This window comes from Marmota marmota, unplaced genomic scaffold (genome assembly GCF_001458135.2).
Source record: "Marmota marmota marmota unplaced genomic scaffold, marMar, whole genome shotgun sequence".
NCBI lineage: Eukaryota > Metazoa > Chordata > Mammalia > Rodentia > Sciuridae > Marmota > Marmota marmota.
In genome coordinates, this window is record NW_026000078.1 from 2,995,242 (window position 1) to 3,019,502 (window position 24,261).

Here is a 24,261-nt window from a genome sequence, read left to right on the forward strand (position 1 = left end):
TGCTTAGAACAGTATGGACATATATCAATTATTAGATAAGGCGTCTATGATCACATATTACTATTACTTGTAAAAAAAAATAATAAGTCAAATTAGATCATTCCCTACTTAAGATGCTCCACTGACTTCCTATCTCACTGAGAACAGAGTTTGTAGCCTCCTAGGATGTGTTATGCCATCTGGCTTCCCAAGAATTTTTCCACGCTCACCATCCCACTCTGCTCCTACCATGTTGGTTTCCTCCATGTTGGAACAAATGGGGCACACATTGGAATCAGAGGCTTTGCATTGGCTTCCTCTCCTCCTAGAATAGAATGCTTGTGATTCTCAGCATGGCATGTCCGTCACCTCCTTGACATGTTCCATTCCTACAGAGATTTCCCTGACATTACTTTTTACAATTGTTCTGCCCACTGTCTTTCCCCTTCCTCTGCATTATTTTTCTGTCACACTTATACCTATATAATCTTTACTAATGTATTTCTAAATATTTTGCCTGCCTAGACTGCAAGATAAATTATGCAAGGTAGGCATTTCATTGTTTCGTTTTTTAATTCCCAGACCCTAGAAAAAACTTTTTTAAACTAAAAGTATCACACTTCATAAATATTTGTTGAATGATTAAGTGAAAGTATTGTTTTCAGCATAGCTAACACATTTGGTCACTGGCTACTTACTTCCCATCAGCAATGTTAACAGTTCTGAAGAGGGGATAATCTTCTGGAGCAGGTTTTCCAGTGTGGTCTTCAAACAGAAAAACAGGGGATCTCCCAACCTCAACACCAATTTGCTGAATACCATGCTCATTATATATAGATAAGAGGAAAGATTGAATTCCTTTTTTGGGTTTTACTGTAAATAATACTGAAAAATCTTCCGGAAAAGTTCCACCTGAAAAGAGAAGTCCAATGTGTTAGAAATTCTATATTTCCAAATTGTTCTTAGATCACAGCATTATTTTTGAACTTTCTATGTGGCCTTAATGAGTCATCTAAATTCAAAAAGTAAACAGTTTAATAACCAAATGGGGTGGGGGGGGCACTCTATGACTCTATTAACTTTCCATGTAATACTGATCCAAGTTATTTTCAAACTTTAAAGTCACTCATTTAAAGCATAATGATTATGAGAAATTGAGTTCAAAGTAAGGAAACACGATCATGGTTTCAATACAATATCAAACACATAACAGTAACTCTTGAAACACTTATTTAAGCACTAATTTTGGCAAAAGGTCTGTATTTTCTGACTGTGTCTAGTCAGAGGCATTTTAATGACATTATATAAAGATATTATTTTCATCATCCCTTCAAAAGTTCGAGTTTTTGATCAGTTTTTGATACCACAAGATGCAGTTTCACATATAAGAAGCATACGTATTTATCAATGAAAAGTATTGGGTACTTAGCTAACTTGATTCTAAAGTCATGAAGACATACTGTCTTTTTTCCATATATATATAATTTTTCCATATATATATAATTTCCATATATATATACATATATATAATTTCCCTGTATATATATATATATATATATATATATATATACACATACATATATATAAAATTTAAACCTCTTAATATCCTGACATATAAGTAAAACAGGCAAAATTATTTGAGGGATGAGTTTAGTTTAAAAAAGATGTCCATTTGCAAAACAGGTGTATGTGCATGTATGATAGATAATACCTGGACCAATATTCAGAGTTCATGTACAATCCATTGATTGTAAATTCTATTACAGGGAGTAGTATAAAATAATAAAGGCATTATGAATGTGCCTCTCATGCATTCACATTCAATTACAGAAGATCAGCAATTCCACTTATAAGAATTTACAAAGAGAGGACACTTGTATGTAAAGATATGATGTTGTCATCAAAGCACTATTTCTAATGACAAAATATTAAAATGGGTTGCAATGGCTGAGATTGGTTAAATAAAATACAGATTATCCACATAATGGAATCCTATGAAGCCACTTAAAAGAATGTAACAGATAGTTTAGCAATGCCCTGTTTTAAAATAAAAAATAAAATGCCTGAAGATGTAGATCAATGATAAATAACCCTAGTGTTCAGTCACAAGTATCAGTAAACAAATACATAAATAAAAGCATGTAACAGAAAGATGTTTGATTAAATGGAAATTATTTAAAATATATTATGGAAGGAAAAATAACAAGCCATGCAGACACATTTTATGCTAAAAATATGTGCATAGAATAATTAAGCAGAAGGTTTTGTATCATATCTCTGCCCTTTGACATTCTTACTATGTGTTCATGGTAAATAACTGAAAAACTTCTTAGTTGGTTTTCAAACCATTAATAAGAGAATCTGTCCCACCAGGATGTTCTGGTAATTAAATAAGAGTATATCACACCCAAAAGAGCAATCAATGTGGGCTGTTCTGCTCTTCTCTCATATATATGTATATATACATATACACACATATACGTATATACACATATATACACACATACATATGTATAAAATATATATTTATATAGTTAAGAGAAACTAATACAAAACACAAAATTGAAAAAAATGTGTAAAAATTTTCAATGCTGTCACAGCAAATCCATCAATCCATCTATCTAGTTCCAATTCAATTTATACATCTAGTTTTGTTCAATTTCATTTATTTTTTAAATTTTGTGGTACTAGGGATTGAACCCAGGGCACTGTACCTGCTAGGCAAGCGCTCCACCACTGAGCTAAACTCCCAGCCTTCAATTGGACTTAAATATCACAAAAACATACAATTTTACATTTATGGAAATCAATAGAAAGAAAGTAGTCATAGGAAGAAAATGGAAAGATAATAAAACAAATCAACTAACAAAATGCTGCCAGGTGCAATGGTGTACACCTGTAATCCCAGAAGCTCGAAAGGCTGAGGCAGGAGGATCATGAGTTCAAAGCCAGCCTCAGCAAAAGCAAGGCGCTAAGGAACTCAGTGAGACTCTGTCTCTAAATAAAATACAAAATAGGGCTGGGGATGTGGCTCAGTGGTTGAGTGTCCCTGAGTTCAATCCCCATTAACCGCCCCCCCTCAAAAAATGCTTATTGCCAGCTCACACTATAATTATATAGCTAGGTAATCCAGCCCATTATTGAAGAAGGTCCATGGCAAACAAACTTTTTCTTCAAACAAATACTTCAGAATACTAAGAACAACAAGACACTGTAACTGCATCTAAATTTTTCAAAGATTTTATTCAGTGAAATAAATTGATATTAAAATATTATGAGCTAGTGGAAAATAATGCCTTGTCCATTATTTTAGACATTTATAAAAATGTCTACATAGAGAATAATACCTTCATACAAGACTAAAAGAATGAAAAATTTTAATTAACCATCCAATATATACACCTTAACTTTTGAAAATCTCTGGCTTCTTACTATACAGTCACTAAAATCTGTCCATTAAAATGTCTATTTCCCATTTTAAAGTTAAACATTAAGGATTTTAATTGCAATCTTTAAGTTCTGACCTTTCAGAAATAAAATAAGCTAAGAAAATCATGACTTGATGTCAAAATTTTCAGTCTAACCTAGACACCCACCTTAGTTTCCTTCCTATGATAATTAATATTGTTCATAACTTAGTGAATTAATCAGACAGATATAGTTCCACAACAAAAATGCATTCACTGGAAATGTAAAATTTCATCAGAAATAAGTGATGAGAATTTACAGTAGAGATAAAAATATGGGGTTTTACATTTTAGTCCATATTTTTAAATATATAAATAAATTAAGAATAAAGCATGTTAAATGACTTGTTAAAAAGTGCTATTATTCCTTACTGTGTGTTTATAAAAGTCATATATATATGTAATAATAATCTTGACATATTGTTAGTATAACAAATTCAATAGTGATTGTTAAACCAAGCTTTTAAGATCATTAAATGTTGCCTCCAGTAATACATGTGAAATGAAAAAGGCATAATAACTTTTTAATATTTTAATATTACCCTCCTCTGATTGTTACAAAGATATAGATCAATATATGTAAAGATTCTTGTACAGAGTCTGTCTCATGGCATGGGCTCTAAAGGGCTTCCATTCAGCTCCAATTTTCAGAAATTTAAATTAAAGTTTTCAAGTTGGGACTTTGAAAGACACATACCTTAATTCTACCAGGATATTTTAATGACTGTATCCAAACGACAACTTCTCACTGCCCCATTGATGAATACTAAAGTTTCCAGTCCTTCCGCTTATTCTTTAGAAAAGAAATTGCTTTTATATCTTCTTATAATGCATGATAGTATATTCCAAATATAATTAATATTTACTATTTTAATATTTTTAATGGTAATCTGTTGTGACTAATTTTTACTATCATTTTGCATAATGGACAGAAAACTCTACCCTCCAGAATGGCAAGCTTGTAATCATTTCCATGATGTTATCTATAATATGTGTCTCTTATCTGAAATGCTCACTGTTAGAATCATGCCTCAGACTCAATCATGTGAGAAGGAGTAAAAACATTCATATAGTTAAATTCTGTAAATTGGAATGGAAGAAGATCCTACAGACATAAATTATTTTCTTTCTTCATGAGTAAAACAAGATGACATGTAAAATTAATCAAATTAGCTAACTACCATCTTGGAATGCAGATAAACAGAACCTGATAATGACCCAATTATAAAAAAATTATAAACAATAACTTCATGAGTATTTCTAAAATATTTCTATTAGTCTACATTTTCTCTACTTTTTCTCTCTTGAAAATTCCTATCACTTTTTCTATTAGAAATGCAATAGGAAATTAAAAAGTAATGACTTTTACTATTTGAAAATTTTAAATTGGATTTTTAAAATATGCTCTAACTTAATTTTTAATTTTTAAAGCCAGAAATTTTAGGCTTCATTGTTACACATACATTGTAACTTTTGTTTATCACAAATAATAGCAAAGCACAAAACATATTGGAAAATTCAATGAACAATCAAAATAAATGAAATATACTTTAAAACGTCTTTGCATGAAAAGTGTGCTTTATTGTTTTATAATTGTTTAATTCCTTGATTCATATCTTTCTGTTAGTAAAAGTTTTATCTAAAAATAGAAAATTTAAATCTCTTGAGATGGAGAAGGTATAGGACAATATGAAGAAATTAATTGCAAACTGCTGCTGAGAAGATTCTAATGCATCAGAAATAAATTTTGATAATATATGAAATATTGGCCTTGGAGAAAAACAAATGTGGATTAAATATTGATCCCTCTATAACTTGGTCGAGTCAGCATCTATGAAACTGTTTCCTCCTCTGTTAAACAGGGATTAGGACACCTAACTTAACCTTATAAGGATAAATAATTTGTCATGTATCAACTGCAAGTAGGTGCAAGGAGCTACCTGCTTAGAAAACTTGATACTCAAAAATTTTCATCCACCATTCAATTCCCTTTTCCCACAGTATCATAATTTCTAGATAATTAGTGTTATGAGATCAATTAGTACTTTCATAGAAGAAATTATTTACCATGTATTTTTCCATACCATTATGAAACCCTGCTAAGTGAAGTCTTAGAAAATCTCTAGTCCCAGAACTCCCAGTAACTATGAGATGTGACTAGCTTTTATTAAATTTCAGATAAGAATAGCATGCAAAGTTAATGCAAAATTAATATCTACCACAGAAGTGTTTCTTTCAACAGAAACAGTATTAAGTATTAGTCTTATGAAAATACACATTAATTACGTCTAAATCCACATGCCTATTAAACAAACTAGTCAGTAAGAGTAAGGTCTCCTTCCAATTCCCACTTCCCTAATGAAAAAGTTCTACATGATCACATACAAAAATGGAATAGTCATAAAATGCTCCCTTCGCATTCTGTCATGTTGAAATTATGAATTATTAAGTGTTAAAATAAGCATATTTTCTGTGATTGTGCTGAATTAAAAGATTGGCAATAATTATTTTCATTTCATCACTTTGGTGATCACAACGTATTTGGTAACTGATATATGATCAAATTATATTTCAACCTATAATTGGGTACTATATAGAATGGTAAAAAGAAATAGTCATTAGCAAAGAAATAGTCGAAGGAGACTTAGTAGTAACAACAGTAGCAGTAATAGTAGGACTCACAATAAACTGAACATACCTGGAAATAACTGTTTAGTTGGGGCACTGAGTTGTGCTAGCTTTGAAACTCTGTAAGCAGTATCTGAACCTTGAGAGTTCTTTCTGTTTGTGCAAAATCCTGTTGTTTTTGATATTCCCTCTGGAGAATTGTGAAAATCTAGTGCTTTAAGTACATCAACTGGAGCAGCTGAAAAATAAGTTTAAAAAATAATTAAAAATACAATCTAATATAAAATGGAATATTTTAATACAGAAAAATATTATGTCATTCCATCCTTCAAATCTACTGTTTACCTACCATACCTCCCCAAGCATATGGGTGAGTGTCTATGGAGTGGGGTTAAAGATCATAATAGAAACCATATGAACATTCTCAAATGCAAAATCTAGAATAAAATTATGAATACACAAAATTGAAGGTGTTGGTATGTGTATTTGAAATTTAATTTTGTCTATATAGTATATGTGTGTGAATGTACATGTATGTATCTGTGTCTGTGAGTATATATTAGGTATCTATATATAGATTTTTACCCTCTAAATTTGTAGTTATTTTATGACATTGCTTTATGCTTCACAGTGGAAACTGAAACTCCTGGAGTTGATTGCCCCCCCCCCAACGTAGCCCTACAGTATTTAATGTTACTTTTGATGGAAGCATCCATTTCCCAAATCCAATTCATTTTATCTCCAACTACTGTGTAGAGTCGACATAAAATAAGTTTGGAATCTTAAACTTTCCTTTTCCAAGTGTGTCTTATTTGGATAACCAGCTTCAATGGTATAAAACTCACATACCATATAGTAAACAATTCAATGGTTTGTGGCATATTATACTATCTCTTTTAAATTATAGTAAAATATATATAACATAAACATTTCCCATTCTTCAATTCAGTAGTCATAATTACACTCACAGTGTTGTGCAATTATCACTATTATCCATTTCTGAAACAGTTTTATCACTCCAAATAGCAATTTTGTAACCACCATGCAATAATTTCCCATTCCCATATCTCTTCTCCTACCTCTAGTAAGCTGTAATCCACTTTATGTCCCTATGAAGTTGCCTATTCTAGAAACTTAATGTAAGCGAAACTAAACAATATTTCTCTAAACATAGAAGTAAAAATGACTCATTAGCAATTTCACTACTAGGTACATGCCCCAAAGGCTCAAATTCAGGACTTGATGAGGAGTTGTATGCCAATTGCAGCAGTTTCATAATAACCAGAGGTAGAAAGAAATCAGGTTTCCTTCAAGGTATGAAAGCATTAAGTTCTGACACATCAAATTATCTCACCACCACACTGGAAACAGACCATGAGATAAGGAATCAACTACAACCTAGATGAACCTTCAAATCATTATGTTACATGAAATACAACAGACAAAAAAGGACAAACTGGATATTTTTGACCTTCGAATTCTCTGGTCCACAGCTATACGTTATTTAATCCAGTAAGTCAAAACATTAATTGATTAGTGTAAATACTGCTATAAAAATGGACTATGGAAACTATATTACTCAGTGTACTTATGATCTACAGGCTTTCTGTATGTGTTCTAAAAAGAATATTGAAAGTAGGCCATGTGCTGACCAATGTGTCACTCAGCATGACTTACATATAGTTCTTACGTCACATATTATTATGGTTTGTATCTGAATGTCCCCCAATAGCTCATGTGTTGAAAGCATGAGTCCCGATTATCAAGGTTCATAAGTGGTATTTTTAGACAATGATTAGGGCCTAATTCATTGGCTGGATTAATCCACTGTTAGCTGAACGGACTGTAGGCAGGTTGCATATGGCTAGAAGAATTAGGTCACTGGAGGCATGGCGTTAGGGACTATATCTGTACCTCACCCTTTCTCTCTCTCTCTCTCTCTCTCTCTCTCTCTCTCTCTCTCTCTCTGCTTCTCAGATCCCATGACATGAGCAGCTTGCCCCCACCATACCCTTCTGTCATGATGTTCTGCCTCATCTCAGGCCCAGAGGAATGAAGTTGGCCAACCAGGAACTAAGACCTCTGAAACTGTGTGCCCAAAATAAACCTTTCCTCTGTTAAGTTTGTTCTTGTCAAGTATTTTGGTCATAGTGGTGAAAAAAATGACTAGTATATATCTTTAAATTCTAATTGGGGAGACACTATTTATGTTCCAGTAACTATATAAGAGACATCATTTACATTTATATAGGTGTAAATAGCACTATTTGCCTCATTTGTGTCTGAAAGGAAGAACGAAGGTTATTGATTGGAAAAGTTATAGTAGAATAGAACTGTCATCACATTTCAGAACACAATTTGCTTCATAAACATGTTTTTTTCTGGGATGACTTCATGAAAATGGGACTGACTTTGGAATCAGGAAGTATCATCACCTTAATTTAGCATACCCCATGAAGTAGAGGCTGACCTACAACAGGATTTTGTTCTTTGAAAATTACAATTTCAACCAATATTTTTACAGTAATTATCAATCTGGCATAGAATGCATGAATGAATGACTGAATTTTGGCTTGTGAACATTGTGCATCTTATCTTTTCCTTAGTTCATTACTTTTTCAGAAATACTAACTTCTATATTTTCAAACTGTGACTTAAGCTTTATATAACTTGCCTTATAAAATATGATAGATAAAATTTCCTTTAATAATGAAGTTCTTCTACCGATTACATCAAGCTTCTGAATGAAAATCCATACACTATGCGGTAGGACACACATTTTTCCAAGTTTAAAAAGAAAATGTTTTTTTTATAGAAATCAGACATTTCAAAGGGATCTTTAACTCTACTAAGTATGGTATTCTTTAGTTCAATTTTGGAATTGTTAAAAATTATAATGTGTTTGGAATCTTTTTTTTCACTAGTCCCTGTTTACAGTGGCCATTTTTTAGGCCAGTGGAATACCTGACCATTCTTCTTGTCTAATTTTCTCTTATCATTAAACAAAGAAAATAGACATTAGAGTAACTGCCACATCCAGACAGCCTAATATGCATGCAATGGTCACTAGACTAGGTCCTTTACGGGCATGGACCCTCACAAACCTACTTTTGTATCCCCACGCTACAGATGAGAGAATTTAGGATAAAAGAGAAAATTCAAGATAGTTCTGAGATCTATGTAAATATCAAGTGTATGCTTTTTCCACTGCAACACCCTCACTGCTATACCCACAAAGGAAAACTACAAAAAAAAAAAAGACCCACAACATACACATAATAGTCTAAAATTATCTTGAGCCAGTTAACTGATTCCTCATGTTGATATTTATTTTAAATTAAACTCAATTCATGTTCCAGGATATAAATTACTACAAAGGAGAACGTTAATGAAAGCCACAATCTTATCTGCTTATTTTATTTTATCTTTGTGAAAAGGCATTTTCAAAAGCAGAGCTGAATAAGACTCCAGAACAGACATGAACACAGCCATGAAGTCTGTAATTTAGTGAAGAAAATAATGCAGCCCCATGGTCACGGTCAAAACTAGGCACAGGTAAACAGCATACCAATGATCACAAATTTCCTTTTCTCTATAATATCTCTTAACACAATGACCTTTTCCAAAGGCACAAACTTTGTCACATTTGTTCCTTTCTGCTCTGAAATTAATGTGGTAAAAACACAATCTCCGTACAGAATTCAAAATAAAGGTTCTCCTTTTAAAGTCTGGCAAAGTTCTTGATACAGTCCATGATACAAAACCATAAATCTCTCCTCAAAAAATGGTAAAAAAACAGGCACATATTATGAAGATTTTAATTAAATTTTTTTTCTGAAAAGGTACATCAATTCACAATAATGTACAGTAATTGAGCTAATAATATATAAAACTTTTTAACTGAACTAAATAATAAATTAAAGCCACTTTGAAATTCTGCCTGTTATTTAAAACTCCTTAAAAATCCTAGTATTTAATACACTATCATAATATGGATTCTATTGGTTTACACACATGTGTGCGCACGCACACACACACACACACACCTACACACACACCAGAGAACTTTAAATTTTGTTAGCAGAAACTTTTTTTTAAGAGAGAGTGAGAGAGGAGAGAGAGAGAGAGAGAGAGAGAGAGAGAGAGAGAGAGAATTTTAATATTTATTTTTTAGTTATCAGCGGATACAACATCTTTGTTTGTATGTGGTGCTGAGGATCGAACCCGGGCCGCACGCATGCCAGGCGAGCGCGCTACCACTTGAGCCACATCCCCAGCCCAAGAAACTTTTAAGATTAAAGTAAGTAATTTTTTATGCAATATACATAAAAAATGAAATTTCCAATATTTAAAGAAATTTTAAATGCCCTTAATATTTTCATTATTTCTGTTTCTAACCGATATCAAAGACCATGATTAAACATTTCTGACGTATCCAATTCAGTATATTTTGTTCAATAATATCTTCCTGCCTTTGAATGCATATCGTTGGTAAATTTAAATAGAAGAACAGTATATCAGAGCCCATTACTCTACTACAAAGGCCATTTGCTATGGTTTGGAGCTTGAATGTCCCTCACAGACCCTATTGGGTGGTGCTGGAAACTTGAGGAGGTGGGGCCTAGTGGAAAAAAGTTAAGTGACTGGGGGCATGATCTTGAGGGGGATTTGGTACCCCAGTATCTTCTTCTCCTTCTCTCTTTGCTTCCAGCTGCCAGGAAGTGGACAGATTTTCTCTACCACATACTGTAGTCATGATGTGCTGCCTTGCCTCAGGCCAAAAAATGATAGAGCCAAATGACCATGGAATGAAGCCTTGAACCAAAATAACACTTATCCTTCCAGTTCCATCCTCCACTGCATGTCCCTTATGATCTCTCCTTACCCCCTAATTCCATCCTCAATCAGTGCTCTTACCACACTGAAGCAGACTTTCTGGAAGCCTTCTCTCTTGTAAATACACATATACACACACACTTGAATTACATAAAATGGTGGTTGAAAGTGAAACGTGTGGAAATATTTAGAAGCAACTTTCTCTGAAGGTCACAGGAGTGTTTGGTCATAAAATTTAAAAATTTGAGGCCCAAATATATCCTCTCTATTGCATTCCGTTGACTCTTGAATGTCCTCGCTCAGTCATCAATCACTTTGGTTGTGGGTCTCTGGTCCTTTTTTCCCTGTTATTTCAGCATCCCCACAGATTATTGGTCTAACACCTCAAAATGCTTTGACTGTTTTTCTTTATTTTCTCGTCTAATCTTCTTCACACACTTCCATGACAGTAATGAAGGCAGCATGACGTGGTATTAAAGAACCTGGCTGCTTCTTAATTCCATTAGTATCTATATGATTTGGACATATTACCCAACGGCTCTGTGCCTCAGTTTCTACATCCATAAAATGAGAATAACAAAAATATTTACCTCAAAGAGCTTCTGCCAAAACAAAATTTTATTTGTTACAATGTCTTTGAATGGCATAGTGGTTGGGGAAACTATGCCTTTGGATTAAGATATTTTTGCTTCCTATCTTTATATGGTGCATAAAATAAAAATGGTTTTACATTTGTCAATAGTCAAAAACTCAAAATTATGCATAATATTTTAGGAGATATTAAAACTATATGAAATTTGGGGCTGAGGATATAGCTCAGTTGGTAGAATGCTTGCCTTACATGTACAAGGTCCTGGGTTCAATTCCCAGAACCACATACACACACAAAAAAATATATGAAATTTCAATTTCGGCATTCATAAATAAATATTTTATTGGGACAGAGCCACACTATTCATTTATTGTTCATAACTGCTTTCACAGTATGACAGTGCTGCACAGTTGCAACAGAGTTTGTATGGCTCACAATGGCTGACATATTTATCATTCAACCTTCTTATGCTGAGTCCTAAAGGCTAACTAGGATTAATCAGTGAAGAGGAGAAAGAAAGAAATGGCAATATGACAACACAGATTCAGCAAGGTACGGAGTTCAAGGAAAGGAAAGAAGTCATGCTTGTCCAAGACCAACATTAAACACGTTCAGCTGTCCAAATTCTCCTTAAACGTACCATGCTACTGAAACCTCTGGACAAACATTACACCTCTGTCATAAATTCACTTGCCATAAGCAAGCCATCTCTAGGTCAATAGAAAAGACATACCAGGGCCTCAAAAATATTTGTTTCATACATTTCCACTCCACACCCCCAGATTTATTGTCCCAATTGGAATAAACTTCTTTCAGTTTGTAAAATGTACTTTAATCTCTTTATCTTCCTTCATTGGCTATGAATAGTTGACTCATTTTTTTAACCCTGTTATTAGAATAATTTGGAGCTGGGCATGGTAGCGCATTCCTGTAACCCCAGCAACTCAGGAGACTGAGGCAAGAGGATCCTAAATTCAAAGCCAGTCTGGGCAACTTAGCCAGGCCCTAAGCAACTTAGCAAGGTTCTGTTTCAGATAAAAAATAAAAAGGGCTGGGAATGTAGCTCAGTCACAAAGTGCCCCTGAATTCAATCCCCAGTACCAAAAAAAAGAAAGAAAAGAAAAGACAGAATCACCTGTAGAGGTTTTAAAACATATGGATGCCTGTGTCCCACCCCAGAATTAACAAACTGGAATGACTGTGGTGAGGCCCAAGCATCATCCATGTTTTAAAATTTTCCCCGCTAAATATAATGTGCAACCAGGGATTAAAAACAGGTAGATTCCGAATTAGTCAATGTTTTGGTCTAAACCTAAGTATAACATTTTCTAGGAAACTTTTACTTTCCCACGCAGTGGCACTCTCTCATAGTAGCCTATATTCCCCTTGAATAACACCACGTTATTTCATTTTCCTAATTTTATAATCATGACTCTGCACAATATGGTCTTGGACACAATCTAAAAAATAATACGATTTCTTGTTATTTGAACACACTACTTAGTTCATTTCTTTCTCTCTCTCATAGTTTATTAACATTTGTCTCCCCTGATAAATTGTTAACCCTCTGATAGTGAACAGTGATATTCATATTCACCGTTGTACTGCCCAGGGATAGAAGTTGAAACACAGAAAATAATCAATAGAGATATATTTCACAAATAAATGAATGAGTAGCTACATTCAGCTTCTGAGTTGAAATATCTTTCCCATCAATCTAAAAGGAAAATGAAGAAGGTTGGAAGTGATTTTAACCAATAATAATTTGAAGAGATTTCCATGTTCGATTCAGGTATGATAAGAAACAGGTGTAAAAAGGCCTTTCTAATGTGGATGTTGTCTCAAATTCTAGAGATTCACTTACCCTTACCTTATACCTCACATCAAAGGCAATATATGAAAGGTATCATCAAAGAAAGGAATGGAAATTTTTTTAAAGGATTCTAAACCATCTCCTGCCCAGTCACAAAATGCTTTGCTGCCCCAGGGGAGTATCAAGAGTACTACTATGTGTATGCGATAGGGAATGTAGGACTGAAAAGGAGAGAGAAGTGATTATTCATTGTAACTGACCTACTAGCAATGCACTACTCTCTTTCAAAATCATGAGATCTCTTGATAAAGAATCTACAACTTGGGATCTGACAAGTGTATAAGTAGCAATCGATATGTCAGTTTCTGCAGTTTGAACTGCCCAACTTCTAACCAAGCTAAGGATTTATTTTCTGTATGACTTTGTGTAATTACTAACCCCACCAAGAATTAGTTTTCTCAACTCAACCTTACTTTGAGAATTAGATATGATAAGGAATTTTAATCTCTGAGAAAATGTGAAGGCAGTTAATTATTGTGTCTAACCCATAGTAAATAATGCCTGTAATGCAGGCTACTCAGGAGGCTGAGGTGGGAGGATTGCAAGTTCACGGGTAGCCTGGGCAAATTAGTGAGATCCTAAAATAAAATATAAATAGCCTGGGGATATAGCTCAGTAATAAGAATGTCCCAAGTTCAACATTCAGTCCCCAGTACTGCAAAAAAAAAAAAAGAAAAATTATTCCCTGGAAACTTCAATCTTTCTGGACATATAGTTTCAGTGAGTACCTTCCATATCTCCACATAAATATAATTAACTTGATTCCTGTTATCTATTTTCTCTTGTGAAAATCCCTTTGTAATAGAGTAGAATACTGAGCAGTTTACTATCTCTAAATGTACATTACATGCTATGCAGGAAAATTATGTATTGCTTAGCAATCTCCTGGGCATGCTTATATTGAAATTATTATGCTGATATCGTTAGCATTTTCCTTTTATTTTATGTTTGCATTGATAGAGATTGATAAAACATAAACATAGTAACCCTGATGTGAGTTATTTATTAAAAAATTTAAAATTTAATATATAGTATTTCCTCTGGTACTATTCTTTCACTTATTTTAAATATACATATCACTTATAAGAGTATGTAAGTTTACCTTCATAAGATCATGTGGGCAAATAATTTCAATAGAAATCATAGGTGTTTCCTATGTCCCAATACAACCCATTTTAGCTACAATGTCCAGAATTATTATTAATATTCTGTAATCTAATCTTCATCAAAGCAGAACAAAATGGAAAAAATGACTTGATTAAATACATTAGAAAACTGTAATGTTATATGAGAAACTCTCATAGTTGTACAGTTTACATTAATTACTCTTGGATATGGGACATGTTCCATACTACTATTTAGAATTCAGTTTTCCCCCATAGGGTTTTATAATCAAATAAAATGTATTGCCATTAATAAGACTATGTTTTCTTAATATATTTCATTGTACATACACACAGAGAGATAATACAAATATCATAAATATAGGTATCTCATAGTTCTAGATTTTGACAGACATCTTGGAAGAAAATGAGTGTCCAACATTCAAATTGAAAATGTCAAGGACAATGGCAACATAAACCAGTAACATGGAGTGTTATGAATTTTATGATTAATTTCTCAAATCAAGCACCTGGTAAGCCTATTTGCACTGTTCTGAAAATACCAGCTTTAAAAAGTCAATTTCACAGTGAAACCTACAGTTCAAAGGTTTGTTTTTTAAAAAAAAAAAAGAACCAGTAAAATATTCTGAAATAGAATTAATGAAAAAAAAGTGACTCCGACAAAAATCATTTGAATCCACATCCAATTATGGACTATTTATTATTCTAATTTTGACCTATCCAGAGTTTGAGGGCAATGCTAAATTTATCCTTAATAAGAAACAATAAAAGAATTTTACTTGAACATCAGCTTATGGGTACATGTCCTTGACAATATCTAATTATAATTGCTTTCTAGTTCTTTAGCTGAAAATGTCTCCTATCTACTATCAGGGTACCAACATCATTGCTCTCTTAAACCAGTGAAATAAAGTAAAGTTAGCACTACAATTTACTGCCACCATCTCTTAGAACAGCTGGATCTAGGTCCATGGCATCTATCAAATAAGAAAAGTGCCTTTGTATGTGGGATTTCACTGTCACAGTAACTATGTGAAAATTATACATACTTTAAAAAATTAAACTATGCTGTGGAAATTATAGGACATGTGTGACCTAAATTCTGCCAGCATCTAAAAATCCAAATAATTTAAGGCAATATTTGTACTCCAAAATAAAATAATTCAACATTTAATTCAAATTTTTCTGTAAAACATTAAAACAAAATCTCCATAACTTAAATACATCATTATTTTTAATACAGTACAAATATCTGAATAGTACATGGGATAAAAATACATCGAGAAAACAGCACAAAGGAAGGTTGTAAAGGTGTGGAGTGTGATATCAAATAAAGAAGGCAAGGAAAACACTCACTGAAAAAGATTATTTACATAAAGTCTGGACAGTCACAGGGGGCTCATATACCTTGATGTTTTTGAAAAAAAAAAGATTCTAAGAAAAAATAACAAGTGCAAAGAACTAACATAAGAATTGGCTCAGAATGTTGGAAAAAATGTAAGAAGACATCGTCTCATCCAAAAGATGTAAGAAGGATATAAAAGGTGAGGTCAGCGAAGTGAGAATGAGGGTCTATTGAAGGTGAACTATATTCGTCCAAGGACGTTTGATTTCATTTCAAGTGAGATGGAAAACCACTGAAAAGTTAAAGGGGGAAAGGTGATATGAACCAACTGTTTCTATGACTTATTTTTTTCAGAGCAGGTTTAGCTTCATAGAAAATTGAAATGAAGGAACAGAGACTTCCCACTCAACTTATTTTATCAGACCTCTATGACTGCTGTGTTGAGACAAACTGAAAGGGCACTAGAACAGAATCCTATAGCAGTTAGGAAGTACTTGCAATCCTCCACATGTGAAATGATGACTTTCTCGGACTGAGCAATGAAGTACGGGGTCGGATTCTGAATATATACTGATGATTGAACAGACAGGAGTTGCTGACAGGTTAAATATAGGCTATGAGAGAAAAAGAGTCACAGCTGACCTAGTTTTTTTACTTGACCATCATGATCGATTGTGTTGCCATAAACAGATTGAGAAAACTGAAAGAGACAGGTTTTAGGAGAGGAGTTTGAGATGACTTAAATACCACTAGGGCACAACTGAATAGAGAGTCAACTATGCAAGTATATATATATATATATATANATATATATATATATATATATATATATATATATATAATTCAGGGGAAAGATCTGGGTTAAGTAAAACTTTATTATTAATGATACAAAGGTTAAAGTTTATTCAAATCTGTAATTAATTAATTATGGTATTACCTAAAAACTATTTGATGTGTCTTCCCTTGAAGGAAAAAATGCTTAGAATAAATACTTTGTCTTCTCAATTAAAATAGAGAACACAGTCTAATATTAATCCTTAGAAATTAAAAAAAAAATCACAAATGTTATCCTATGATACCGTAATTTGGCTAATTGCCAAAACTGTCACATAAGATTTAGAGATGTTAAGCCACTTCTTTTTGTCTTATAAGTTTTTACAAATATGAAAATACATTTGTTTCATGTATTCCCTTATAAAATAGGAAGATTACTTATTTATATCTTATTTATATAAATAAATAAGATTACTCATTTATTTATATATTTCCAAGTCTATGATGAAGTATAATTTAAATGTCCTATAATTGTTGAGAACGCCTGGTGATTTTACTATGGTTGACTATTCCAGAAAAAGGAGCATAGCCCCAGTAGCCTGATTATTTGTCAGAGGATCCAATGGTGACAATAAACTAAGATCGTAGAGGCAGCAAATATGCACTGACCCTGCCAACTGAACAAACAGCCTTCCTGTACTTTCTACTTATTCATGTGATTCCATGCCATGCAGAAAAATATAACCATATGATCTTGCGTTATGTGTGCACTGCCCACTTCCCCAACCTTACTTCACATATACCCCTTTTCTTCTGTTCTGGCCAGACTGCCTTTTTTCAAGTCCTTTATTCAGGTCCTTTGTGGAGTCATTTGCCCTTCATGTCACTGCCTGGAACATTCTTTCCTCCTCACTTAATTTGATTATTCAATGCTCAATTGTTATTTCTCAGGGAAGCCTCCTTCGGGCTTACTGAGTTTCTATTCTGTGTTCTTCTAAAACCATGCACCTCTCCTTCAAAGCATCTAGCATTGTAGTTGTATACCTACTTGCATGACTGTTTGATTGATTACTGTCTTCTCAAGTAGATCATAAATTCAATGAGGCAGGATTGTGACTAACTTTGCCTAGCAACTAGTCTGAGCACATAATAACCTCTAGCATAATAACCTCTAACTGTATATGTGATTGAATGAATGAGCTTAGAATCTAGCATAAGTCCATAAGAGGACTTTGATAAATAATTGTCAATAAATAAATTAATGGTTGACTCTATTAATCAGCTTTTCATGCCACTGTTATAGCAATATTCACATTCCATGAAAACAGAAATTGAAATACTGTCTTTGTAGCTGTGGCACCTAACATACTGGTGGTTCCCAGAAGGTAAGAGTCATTTAAAATCTGAAGTTATTGACATACTCTATCCCTAATTTTGTTATAACAAAATACTTACACAGACAGAAATTTGAAAGCAAAAATAACACCAAAATTCCAAGTATGGTGAAGAAAAGAAAGAACAGCCAGTTGAGAGTGGATGTTTGAAAAGTACACCACTTCTGATTAAAAATAGTCAAGGTTTTTAAAGAGGTAATCACTAAACACTAAAATTATATTGCCATTCAGCTTTCATGCTGACAAGAACAATACTCATTGACATCTAATTTGTTATATGATTTGGAGACGAGGATTAAAAGAAATTATTTTCTGTTTTATAATCAAGTGAACTACTCAATTCAGTTCTTGCAGAGTCAATGCAGTTTGGCAATACAGTATTTATCAAAAGATTGCAGCAATAATTATCTTCCACTTAACTCACAGTGTCTTGTTATACAAGTGAAGCACATTCTCATTTTTGGATATATTTATATACTATTACAGATGGTTTATAAACCCTTGGCTTTGCCTCCCAATTATCTACATAACTTTATAAAGCACCCAGGCTTGGATTCCATTCAAAAGCTACTCAATCAAAATCCTCAGGGAAATAATTGTGATTCTAAGCCAGCAATCATTTCCCTATCCTCTTTAGTGAAAAGCCTTTGCTTATGAATTCATTCATTCATTAATTCTTTTGACAAACATTTTATTTTCCATCTATTATGCTCCACATAATAGATGGTGCTAAATGCTAGTGTTACATAGGTAAAGGAGATGGGTTTCCTGCTTTTACTGCATCAAAAATATTCTGTGATGAGTATTCAAGTTTGGGGTAAGTACAGTGTGCTTTAGGAGGTTGTGCAAAGTCAACGTCCCCATCTTCAAGGTTGCAGAGAAGTATTCCTGAAGGAGATAAAGTCTAGAGAAAAAGCAATGGTCGACAAACTGGAAACATGATCAAGGTAGAATCACAGGTGGCCTGGAGGCCACCAGACATAGATGATTTTAGGAGATCATAACAACTTCAGCAGAAATAGGCTCAATGTATTTATGTAAACCTGGACAGCAATTCATACACATCACCATATGTATCACATCTGTGGTTTTTGTTTAGGTAATTAAAGAATAAGTCTTTCCGTGAAGACTTATCCAATGACTATTACATGGCTTGCTCTATGCACTTTGGACACATTAAAATAGATAAAAGCAAACATCTTGGTGCTTTTGATCTAACTAAAATATAAAATAGCAACAGAATATAAAAACAATTTTTTTTTTATAGTGGGGATTGAACCAGGGGTGCTTAACCACTGAACCACATCCCCAGCCCTATTTGTATTTTATTTTGAGAGAGGGTCTTTCTAAGTTGCTGAGGCTGGCCCCAAATTTTCAATTTTCCTGCCTCAGTTTTCCAAGTTGCTGGGATTACAGGTATGTGCCACTGTGCCCGGCTCTTCAAAACAATTCTACAACTACTGTCTATCAATGTTATAAGCACTTTAAACTTGTGTTGAAGATACTAATTCATAATACAATAACTATAATACATGATTATGTAAATTACTTCTAATCCAAATAATTACTTTTTTAAAATAATCATACATAGGTAGGTCATAATTTCTCTGTTATTAAGCAAAGTCAGATAATTAATCTCCAATACACACAAACTAAATGAAAGACTCAAAATTGACTATGTGACAGTAATATTTCAAATTAACCATTTTACAGTGGGATATTCTTGAATTATACTTTCCTTTCCCATTTACCAGTAAAAATAGAAATGATAATTTATTATATATATATGTATATATATATATGTATATATGTATATATATACACATATATATATATATGTATATATATATATACATATATATATATATATATATATGTATATATCCACATATATATATCACTTCATATCTTACAGCAAACCACAATCTTAGAGGTAATATGAGTAGCTACAAATATTCAGAAGCATCTTTGGAGAGAATGTCCCAAACATTTTTCCAGATGAAAAAGCTAGAAATAAATTCCAACTTATTTACTTTTGAGATTGAGTAAAGAAAAGGGGGGCAGGGGATATATAATCACCAATAATAATATGACATGAGAGGAGGTCCCAAACTTTAACTTCACATCACTCCAAGTTAATTAGATTTTAACTTTGCTCCAGTACACTTAGTGAAAAAGTAAGACAATTAATGACCCAAATAACAGCAATTATATACTGTATATTCTGTCATTGTGGTAGACATTGGGGAGACAGATAAAATGAAGTCACACTCACAGCTACCCAACCATCTCAAGACGAAATCTGGCATATAAATGAGTAATTTTTTAAAACTATAAGGTTTATTTTGTGTAAGCTATGTGACTTTCAGTTATATTCCCCTAGTTGATGATATTCCAAATAATTTTTTTGGATAATCAGGTCTGGTATTTTTATATTGAAAGCAATAAGCAAACATATATACATCAATCCCCCAAAGTAGAATAAGACCTGATGTTCCCTGCCATAAATTCTGATAGAATGTGCTACTTAATTTAACCAAGTTAACCCCAGTCTATACCTTGAACTTCAATGGACACATCAATGAACTTCTTAAATAAATCAAAGGAACCAAAGTAATTGATGATGGCTCCCAGCGACTCCCTGTCTCTTTTCCCTCACCACTTGTGCAGCAGTTTGTCCATAAAATGGCTAAGTGTTGATATGGCTTCCACTATGGAACCTAAATGTAGGATGAAGAGCTATCTGAATGGTAAAATTAGCCTTTCCCAGGGCATCTTTACATCTTTCCTTGTAGACTCAAGTTATTCACACGGTTGACATGAGGCTTACTGTGCTACAGCTGCATGATTTATGCTTCAATGTTAGGCCCCAGCGCATCGTGCTCAAAAGACAAATCCAGAGCTCTGTGCAAAAGCAGTTTAAAAGGAAATCTAGTAGAGGAAGGAGACTGGGCTAGGGCAGGGTGGATGTGAGGGGAAAGAGGGATGGATAGGGGAGCATTGTGAACTGAAATCAATTTCCATGCATGAATGAGTTTATCAGGATGAACCCAACTACTATGTATAACTATGAAGCTCTAATTAAAAAAAAAAAAAAAAAAGTGAACATCAAAGTGGTTAAAAGCCAGGACTCTGGAGCAAGATTATCTGTGTTTCAATCCAGGGCCTATCACTTACTGTGTGACTTTAGACAAAATAATTAACTTTTTATTATTTATTTTTCAGGTCCCTCATGGGTAAAACAGATATTCTGATGTCAGCTGATTTCCAGGACAACTGTCAGAACAAAACGGGATTCTCTATGAAGTTTCAAGAAAACCTGGTACACAATGTGTTAGCTCTCACTATCTGTATCTTCCTGGAGATATGAGGAAAGATTTCATGGATCCGTGACATTGAGTTAAATCCTGAGATATAAACTGAGAGAAAGTGAGTACTTTGATGGATGGGAAGAGAACAGATATTCCAGGGAAAGAATTTCAAGACAGGAAAAAATCAAGCAAGGAGATTAACACAGCTGATGTGCTGGGTCAATAGGAGTGGCACTGGAGAGGTGAGAAATGTCTGGTCATAGGACATACACAGGGGCCACACACTGAAGGGCACTCTGTGTCATGCCCAGCCATTCAGACAATTTATGCTCAAAGTCAGTGAAGTGTTGTGAAGACTCACCAGCATTCAAAAGGAAGAGTGATAGCCAGCGCACCACTGTTAGACTAATCAAGAGAGAACCAAAGACATCTCTTCAACATCATGACTCATGTTTTCGGCAGAGCTAAGAGCACCAGGTATGCACTAGAATTCTTACAAGCCTTGTCAAGGATCGCAACCACTGCTCTTTCTGGCAGTCATCCTTTCAGGAAGTTGTGTGTGAAAATCTAAGTGAGGAAGGAAAGCCAACTACCTCATACTGTCTAAGGTTCATTCCTTTAGGCCTGGATGTCAGTTTACCAGTCAGACAGAGGAAGGAAGCTTCCACTGATACTCTATGAGCTCAAGTTCTATGAATAGGGACCTTCATTTTCCTGTTCAGTCCCAGGCCATTCAAGAGCAATTAAATTTGGTTAAAATAAGAAAGAAATGCTTTTTAAGAAAAAAAAGAAGGTTTGCGGGGATTGCAAAAGTTGATTGTGCTAAAGCACTTTTACACAGGTTTGTTTTAGTTCTCAATTGTCAAGTCGTATTTAAGCTGCTCTCTTACTCTGAAATATGATAACCTTTCTTTTCTCTGAGTTCTTTCTCCTAAATTAATAGCACTGTCTCTAATTCCATGCACAGCAAGCAAAGAGTTTATTTTACCTGATAACAGTAGGTCTGGTGATCAGCCAATGTCTAAAGAACCACTAGCCAAGTCAGTAGTAGGCCAAAGACTGCAACTGATAAATAGATATTACTTGCTAAATCACTTTAAAATTGTCTTTCATCTTCTCTATAAACTAGTATTATTCCTGTTATCCTAACAAAAGTGAAAGGAGAAAAAAACATTTACCTGTAAAATAAAATTATATTACAGTTTGTAAGCAGGAAAAAGAAATGTATTACATGCCTCCAAATATAGAAAGCAATTCACAAAATAAAGAAAAAAAAAGATCAAGATTTTGAATTAAATTATAAGAGAAATTAGAAGAAAAATGTCTAAATTTAGGAAGGCAATAGTGTATACTAAAAGCTGCAATGAAAACTGCACTTAAAGTTGACTCTTTAGTGAGAGAATTTAGGGGACATTTCAACTTTTTATAACATTTATGCATTACTTTCTTCTTTGCTAGCGAAGAAAGCCTCAATGGTTAAAAAAAAAAAAAAAAAGAAAGAAAGAAAAGAAAAGAAAAAAACAACTTTGGTTTCCTCTCACCACTCCCAGCTCAGGTCACATTTCCCCAGTTTTAAATGAGGGAAATGAAGGAGTAAAGAAAGCAGAAATGCAGCAAAGCAATCTGCCCACACTTTGTAGCTGCCTTGAATTCCTAATGAACAAACCAACTGCCCTTAATTATTTCTCCAAAGATGGAGAGCTAAGAAAAGTGTATTTAGGATCCAGTGAAATTTTGGCTATTATATACCTAAACATAATCATTAAAAATATGTGAAATGATGGAGATGCCTCATTATTTATAAAACACCATGCTTATATAAATTGTTAATCCCCACTATAACTCATAGTAAATGCTTCCACAGTATCATCTTCAGGACCTTAAGGACATTGCTTTACCATAAGGATGAAATGACTCTTAATTTATTAGAAACACTAGCTCTTAATGGTTGGATTTTGAGAAATAAATGTTGAGATATAAAGTAAAAATTTTCTTTCTTTCCTCATAATTTCATATGTAATGATAAAATTTGTCGGAAATGATGATAGCATCACAGATATCATAGTAATCCATTAAGAGTATTTCCTGTAAATAAACTGTCCCTTTATTGACAAAAAAAGGTAGGTAGTTTCAGCTGCTTAGATAATCCAAAATACAAACTTCAATTGGAATTAGCACTATTAAGTTATCTCTTGTTTTTTTCTAAATTTGACTATGTATAAGAAAAATGATTGTTAACACATAATGAGTGCATAACATCCTAATGATCATCTGACTTATGAATCAAGGCTATATGACATAAAATATAATATAAAATCAACTAAAATTAACATCAGACCATTTATTTTCTTTGTTTATAAAAATATGCTATTTTCTTAGCTTCTTGAAAATTCAAATTCAGACCTGGTCCTCTGTCAACAACTTTACAGAGAACTAAAAAATAAAAATAAAAAATAAAAAACCTAAGTTCTTACTCTAACAATAAACGTATACAAAAAAAAATCAGAAATTATTACCCTTTCTAATCTGATGCATATAACCTTATAGAATCAATTAGGTATGTTAACAATATTTCTATGATGAAATGATCAAAAATTGTCTTTCTCCAAACTTAGAAAATTGAGGAATTCTGAAATGCACTCTGTAACACTATTTCCCTATCTATCTGATTTTTTATTAAATCAGATGTTTTTTCTTAATCCACCTTCTTATTAACCTAAACTCCAGCAAACATACCATTAGGTAATATTTGGTCAATCTATCAAGTCTCATACATGTATCATAAAAGCTATTTCTCATCACTATTACAGATCTTCACCCTACACCCTCAGAGAAACTTTGAATATTATAAAAATATTCTTATATTTTTATGAGAAAATATTCAGCTAACAAACTTCTGTACCTTAGATTCTTCATTAGTAAATAAAAAGTTAGGATT

General features: G+C 33.2%; 1 protein-coding gene across 6 annotated transcripts in view; it reads right to left on the bottom strand.

Moving 5' to 3' along the window:
* The window catches only part of Col11a1 (collagen type XI alpha 1 chain), a 211,632-nt gene that overhangs the window by 182,447 nt on the left and 4,924 nt on the right, over positions 1-24,261 (bottom strand). For all 6 annotated transcript variants that reach the window (XM_048814622.1, XM_048814625.1, XM_048814623.1 and 3 more), the window contains 2 exons: positions 6,145-6,312; positions 678-891 (listed from right to left, as the gene is read on the bottom strand). In XM_048814622.1, the coding sequence (XP_048670579.1) occupies positions 678-891; positions 6,145-6,312 (382 nt within the window). The remainder of the gene's footprint in view (positions 1-677; positions 892-6,144; positions 6,313-24,261) is intronic.